Source organism: Cyprinus carpio, chromosome A23 (assembly GCF_018340385.1).
Source record: "Cyprinus carpio isolate SPL01 chromosome A23, ASM1834038v1, whole genome shotgun sequence".
Taxonomy (NCBI): Eukaryota; Metazoa; Chordata; class Actinopteri; order Cypriniformes; family Cyprinidae; genus Cyprinus; species Cyprinus carpio.
Genome location: NC_056594.1, coordinates 22,401,291 through 22,408,628, shown reverse-complemented (window position 1 = coordinate 22,408,628; position 7,338 = coordinate 22,401,291). Strand labels below are relative to the sequence as shown.

At 34.2% G+C, this 7,338-nt stretch overlaps 1 protein-coding gene across 1 annotated transcript in view; it reads right to left on the bottom strand.

Annotated features, from left to right (window-relative positions):
- Positions 1–369: 369 nt before the first annotated feature.
- LOC109076569 (sushi, von Willebrand factor type A, EGF and pentraxin domain-containing protein 1-like) overlaps positions 370–7,338 on the bottom strand; it is a 14,167-nt gene continuing 7,198 nt past the window's right edge. Inside the window, exons 7-12 of the mRNA XM_019092258.2 lie at positions 7,097–7,288; positions 6,004–6,189; positions 5,645–5,741; positions 3,660–3,733; positions 3,332–3,511; positions 370–986 (exon numbers count right to left, since the gene is read on the bottom strand). Coding sequence (XP_018947803.1) covers positions 805–986; positions 3,332–3,511; positions 3,660–3,733; positions 5,645–5,741; positions 6,004–6,189; positions 7,097–7,288 — 911 coding nt within the window. The 3' untranslated portion in view covers positions 370–804. The remainder of the gene's footprint in view (positions 987–3,331; positions 3,512–3,659; positions 3,734–5,644; positions 5,742–6,003; positions 6,190–7,096; positions 7,289–7,338) is intronic.

Genomic DNA, 7,338 nt, shown 5'->3' with positions numbered 1-7,338 from the left:
TTGACTGATGCTGCTAAGTGAATTTGGACTTATTTTTTGTTTGACAACAATCACGCATGGCGTCCTACTGTGGTACATTTATTATATGTCTTTTTTTTTCTCTCTCGCATATGTCGCCCTGTACAGTCCTGGGAATGTCTCTAATTTCTCAGTAATGTTTACATTGCGTACTCCCTCCGTTACATCTATAACTTTAGCCATTCTTCTTGCTCCTGGCAGCTTCGTAGACTAGTCTACATCTGTGGTGCGTGATATAGCTAGGAAATAATAGACCATTTGTACTTCGCAAAAATTGTAATTAAATACTTATATAAAAATGTTTCTTTATTTTTTTAAATGGGATTGAAATACTGAAACAATAAAACGCTAAACAGCTTCCATTTTTATTGAGTTTAAGATAAAGCCACTGTTTGTGGGTAAAGCACAGTAACATACTTGATCACAGATGGAATATCCATACAGTAAAGATGCTGATTAAATTAAATAATTTTCTGGTCTCAATCTCATTTTTATTTTATTTCATTTTATTTATTTAATTATTTTTAACATGAAAACAAGCTATAAAAATATTATACTGCTGTAGTTTAACAGAAAATATATAAATATAAAATATTAATTAAAAAAAAAAAAAATCAGAGTGCTTCTTTTGCGACAGCAAATAGTCTGAGTAGATACTAAACAGCGTTCTGCTCATTTTAATGAAATACAGTGAGAAGAAATGTTTCATTATGACTTTGAGACACCTAGCTATATTGTGTCTTTCAGCTGAATATTTGTTTGTTTCATTGCTTCATGTACAGAGTTCTACACACATTTTGGAAGTTCTGGTTTCCATTTCCCGTCTATGCCACAGGTGACAAGACTCTCTCCTGAAAGCACTGAACCAGGATTACAGGCGATTGTCACTGTGTTCCCATATTTATAGACCGCCCTAAAACCCCTCATTCTTGATCCCCGTGGCACATGGGGGTTAGGACAGACAATGTCTGAAAAGCACAAAAAACACTCTCAAAACATCATCTTATTAATCACTTACAACAAAAAATTTAAAAAAAAAAAAAAATTAAAATTTTTGTGACTTCAAAATGACCACAGATGTATGTGTGTATATATATATATATATATATATATATATACATACAGGTCCTTCTCAAAAAAATTAGCATATTGTGAAAAAGTTCATTATTTTCCATAATGTAATGATAAAAATTTAAACTTTCATATATTTTAGATTCATTGCACACCAATTGAAATATTTCAGGTCTTTTTTATTGTTTTAATACTGATGATTTTGGCATACAGCTCATGAAAACCCAAAATTCCTATCTAAAAAAAATTAGCATATTTCATCCGACCAATTAAAGAAAAGTGTTTAATACAAAAAAAGTCAACCTTCAAATAATTATGTTCAGTTATGCACTCATACTTGGTCGGGAATCCTTTTGCAGAAATGACTGCTTCAATGCGGCGTGGCATGGAGGCAATCAGCCTGTGGCACTGCTGAGGTTCCCAGGATGCTTCGATATAAGCTCATCCAGAGTGTTGGGTCTTGCGTTCTCTCAACTTTCTCTTCACAATATCCCCACAGATTTCTCTACAGGTCAGGAGAGTTGGCAGGCCAATTGAGCACAGTAATACCATGGTCATTCCCAGTGGTTTTGGCACTGTGAGCAGGTGCCAGGTCATGCTGACAAAATCTTCATAATCTCCATAAAGCTTTTCAGCAGATGGAAGCATGACTCCCAAAATCTCCTGATAGCTAGCTGCATTGACCCTGCCCTTGATAAAACACAGTGGACCAACACCAGCAGCTGACATGGCACCCCAGACCATCACTGACTGTTGACACTGGATTCAGGCATTTTGGCATTTCCTTCTCCCCAGTATCTGGCACTTGATTTCCGAAAATGACATGCAAAATTTGCTTTCAGAAAAAAGTAACCACTGAGCAACAGTCCAGTGCTGCTTCTCTGTAGCCCAGGTCAGGCGCTTCTGCCGCTGTTTCTGGTTCAAAAGCACACGCCTGTGCACGGTGGCTCTGGATGTTTCTACTCCAGTCCACTGCTTCCGCAGGTCCCCCAAGGTCTGGAATCGGTATTATCCACAATATCAGGGTCCGGTCATCTTCTCGTGTGCAGCGTTTTTTGCCACACTTTTTCCTTCCCACAGACTTCCCCCACTGAGGTGCCTTGATACAGCACTCTGGGAACAGCCTATTCGTTCAGAAATTTCTTTCTGTGTCTTACCCTCTCGCTTGAGGGTGTCAATGATGGCCTTCTGGACAGCAGTCAGGTCGGCAGGTAAGTTTACCCATGATTGCGGTTTTGAGTAATGAACCAGGCTGGGAGTTTTAAAAGCCTCAGGAATCTTTTGCAGGTGTTTAGAGTTAATTAGTTGATTCAGATGATTAGGTTAATAGCTCGTTTAGAGAACCTTTTCATGATATGCTAATTTTTTGAGATAGGAATTTTGGGTTTTCATGAGCTGTATGCCAAAATCATCAGTATTAAAACAATAAAAGACCTGAATATTTCAATTGGTGTGCAATGAATCTAAAATATATGAAGTTTAATTTTTAATCATTACATTATGAAAAATAATGAACTTTTTCACAATATGCTAATTTTTGAGAAGGACCTGAATATATATATATATATATAATAATATATATATATATATAATACACACACACACACACACACATAAATAACTACATACCTATGTAAAAACAAAAATAATTTTATCTTCCAACACATTAAAAATAATATCTTCTATGTATTACATTTAAATGTAAATAAATAAATAAAAAGTAAATAAATAAACAGTGAATAAAGTACATATTTAAAAATATAAATAAATAAAATGTTAACAAATAAAATCTATAAAAGTTAAAAAAAATTACAAAGTAAATAAATAAATAAAAAATGAATAAATAAAATGTAAATGAAGCAAATAAATAAATCTGAATAAAAAGTAAATAAAAATGCAAAAAGTAGAGAAAATAAAAAGTAAATAACTGAATAAACAAAAAGAATGAAAAGGAAAAAATTAATAAATTCAATAACAGAAAAAACGGGGAAAAAATCAATATATAAAATCAATAAAAAGTCAATAAAAACAATAAAAAATCAAACAAGTAAATAAAATTTCTCTAAACAGTTACAAAATTATGGGCCCTTTATGAATATATGGCTACAAAATCAACATTGTGCACAGTAGAAACTGAGATTTAATTACCTTACCCTACCTGAAAAGCTAGAATATCTTAAAATACACAAGCGCAGTCATATGGTCAATACTCAATGATCATATGCACTCTTTATATGCGTACCTTTGCACTCAGGAGGAGGAGCGCTCCAGGTGCCGTTCTTGGTGCAGTAAATCTCTCTTGCACCAATCAGAGCTCCACTACGGCAGTGATAGGACACCACGTGACCGAAGGGAACATGGTCATATATGGGGTCAAGCATCTCAGCGCCATTGACCTCTTGAGGTGGAGGACAGTGCACAGCTGCAAAAAACACATATATCATCTATCTATGAGACCGATGTAGGGTGCAGTGTCCATGTACAGTAGGAAGCTGAATCCATAGGCATTTGGTTTGCAATACTGAAGCCAAGCGATACAACATAAAAAAAGTCTCAGAAAACAGTCATACGTTCACACACAGGGCTCCTTCCATCCCAGCCTCCATCCCGGCAGGTCCGCACTTTTGAGCCAGTTAGCTCATACCTAACAAGAGCAATAAAACAAAAAGATGAATGAATGTACGATAACTAGGGCTTCAATTTAACGCATTCATCTAATCAACTAGCTGAACATGCCTATACAAGTTGACTGGTGACAAACATGATGCGGGGTGCAGTTATATGCCCCTAAAATGTAAGATATTGGGGCAAAAATGCCCCTGTATGAGTTTTTGTATCTTATTTATATCATATGATATAGTTAAGCAACAAATGAAGTATCAGATGTGCTGTTCTTTACATCAGTTCAAAAAATAAAAACATAATATCAATAAATAATTCAGAAACAATATTTCATATTTTATACACAATATTGCCTGTTTTTTGCTCAGTCTTGCCTATGGAAATATTACCTATTAAACTACAGCAGAACTATTGTGGATTTCCAAGCAACACACAATTTCTGAAGGAATCTGCTTTTTGAATCGTGTGAATCAATGATTCAATGGCCTGTTCATAAAGAGAGCCATTTACTTCATCCTTGAATGAATCAGCCATTTGAACGAATCGAATGAATGAATGACTCAATGACATATTTATAAAGATTTTACCGCCACCTACTGGCAGTTTTAATTTCTTATTTACACTATCAATTCATTAAATAACATTTTGATAAAAATCTGAAAATAAAAAATCCATATTAATAGAAAAACTAATTAAAAGGATAGTTCGCCCAAAAATTAAAAAAGAATTTAACAGCCAAATTTGATGTGTCTCTGTCTAATATTTACAGTTTGATAAAAAATTGTAGTTGGACAATAAATGTGCCATGTGTAGAATTTTAAACCTACAAGTGTATTTTATGATAGCAGTAACTGAAAATTGTAATGGCTTAATCAAAATATAATGCAATTAATCTCTGCTTTTGTTTTTATTTTAATTTCTTTTCATTTTCAGTTTAGTGAATTCAACTTGGCTTTAAAAAGCATTATTTTTTTAGATTGTAATGTTAAAATGTAATGTAATTTTTGCCCCCTTTTTTGCGCATAATAGCCTGCAACTATACTTTTACTAAATTTCTTTAAAATAAATATAATATAAATATACAACAACTGGAAAAAATTGAAAAATAAATGAAAAAATAAATAAATAAATAAACAAATACATACATAGATTTTTAATTCAAATAGAAAAATGGCGAGATATATACTGTATATCGCAATTCAGCCAAAAAAATACTGAGATATGATTTTTTTTTTCATATTGCCCAGCCCTAAATATGACGCATATTGTCTCTGTTCTTAAACACTAGTGAGTTGTCTTGCTGTCTACTCACTCCTAAAAACAGGGGGGTTTCCGTAGAAGAACATTTTTGGTTCTCCAAACCAAACGACTCCAGTCCATCGATTAGTATCTTGTGAAGTGAAAAGCTGCATGTTTGCAAAAAACAAATCCATCACCCTAGTTTTTAACTCCATCTTGCTGTTTCCGGCTAAAATATGAGTCCTCTATCCATAATACTGCTTCTCTGAATCAGGAGAGAAATATGCACAGTCCAAAACAGCTCTAAACAAATATGTGGGTGGATTTTGAAGTGAGAGGACAACAGGAGATGGCCTTTTTCAATGGAGGAAGCATTATTATGGATTATGGATTCACATTTTAGCTGGAAGCAGCGGTTTGAAGTAAAAAAATTTAATTCTTGATGGATTTGTTTCAGCTTTTGTCTTCTCAAGGTGTTAACTGATGGACTGGAGTGCTGTGGATTATTGTGATGTTTCTATCTGCTGTTTGGACTCTCATTCTGACGGCACCCATTCACTGCAGAGCATCCATTAGTGAGCATGTAATGCAATGCTTCATTTCTCCAAATCTGATGAAGAAACCAACTCATCTACTGTATATCTAAAAACAGAGCTGGGAATGCAGGAGTATTATAACTGCTGCTGTATCTCACCCTTCATGACAGATGGCTGTAGCTGAATCTCCAAATAACACGCCTGTGTACTCGTACTGGCCATAGAAGATCTCTCCAGCAGATCCGCATTTCTTCCCTTTTGATATAAACAAATTGTTAGATTCTTCCAACACAGCATCAAAGTGAAGTGCCTTTAAACTTAAAACAAGACTAAATGTCTGCCATGTTTTAAGCAAAGTCACTTTAATTTTGATACATTTTTCAGAAAACAAGACATTTTGATTCTAAATTAAATGTGTCTTGATTTAAGAATGTTGAGATAATCTGAGGAAGAAATCCTCAGATGTTTTAATATAGAAAGTGGGAGCAAATGAAGCAATAAAAGTCCTCTGGCGTACTTTCACATCGGAGAGACCATTTTGTCCACCGGCCTTTAAGACAGTGTATACTGGCACTTCCTCTGGCCCGCACGTATCCTATACTGCATTTGTAGTGAATGCGAGCACCGGATGGATACTCTTTCAGTGTGAAGGATCTGTCTCTGGGGAAAGCATGAGGGATTGATGGAGCTGGACCACATTTACCTGTGAGAGAACCAGAATGCCATTAGTAGACATTTACTGTAGAATTCAGAATGGCATGCTACTATACAACCCATTTATATAAATTAGTGTGAAGTTTCCAGTGTGAAGAATGTAGTGGAAGCAATGATTTTTCCACTTTTTTTTTTTTAAATATAACAAATAACAAAAAAGATAAAAATTATTAAAATGAAATTATTTTCTGAATGTTTATGTTATAAAAATACATAATATAATTTTTAAATTATATATGAACAGATGATATATATGTGTATGTATGTGTGTGTGTGTGTGTGTGTGTGTGTGTGTGTGTGTGTGTGTGTGTGTGTGTGTGTGTGTGTGTGTGACCCTGGAGCACAAAAGCAGTCTTAAGTCTCTGGGGTATATTTGTAGCAATAGCCCAAAATACATTGTATGGGTCAAAATGATTGATTTTACTTTTATGCCAAAAATCATTAGGATATTAAGTAAAGATCATGTTCCATGAAGATATTTTGTAAATTTCCTACCGTAGATATATCAAAACTTAATTTTTGATTAGTAATATGCATTGCTAAGAACTTCATTTGGACAACTTTAAAGATGATTTTCTCAATATTTAGATTTTTTTGTACCCTCAGATTCTAGATTTTCAAATAGTTGTATCTCAGCCAAATATTGTCCTCCTAACAAACCATACATCAATAAAGATATTTATTTAGCTTCCAGATGATGTATAAATCTCAATTTTGAAAAATTGACACTTAAGACTGGTTTCATGGTACAGAGTCTCACACACACACACACATATATATATATATATATTTAAATTCTCAAAGTTATATTTAATTTCATTTAAATTGGTATATATATCAAAGTATCTATATATCGTATATATATATAGGCAAGGCCTTAAATGTAATGCACCCACCAGCTGAAATCCTTTTAGGGCGACACTTAGGCAAGGCCTGCCATTGGCCGTCTGGTCCACATGTGACCACTGGTGAGCCATTCAGATCAAATCCCTCATTACAAATCACATCCACAGTGTCACTGGTTTTGTACACCCTAGATCCAGGTTTTATCCTTCCATTTGCCACAGCAGGTGCTGGACAGGTGATCACTGAACATGAACAAGGGTACAAATGATTCTTATTGCTTTAAAAAACAATT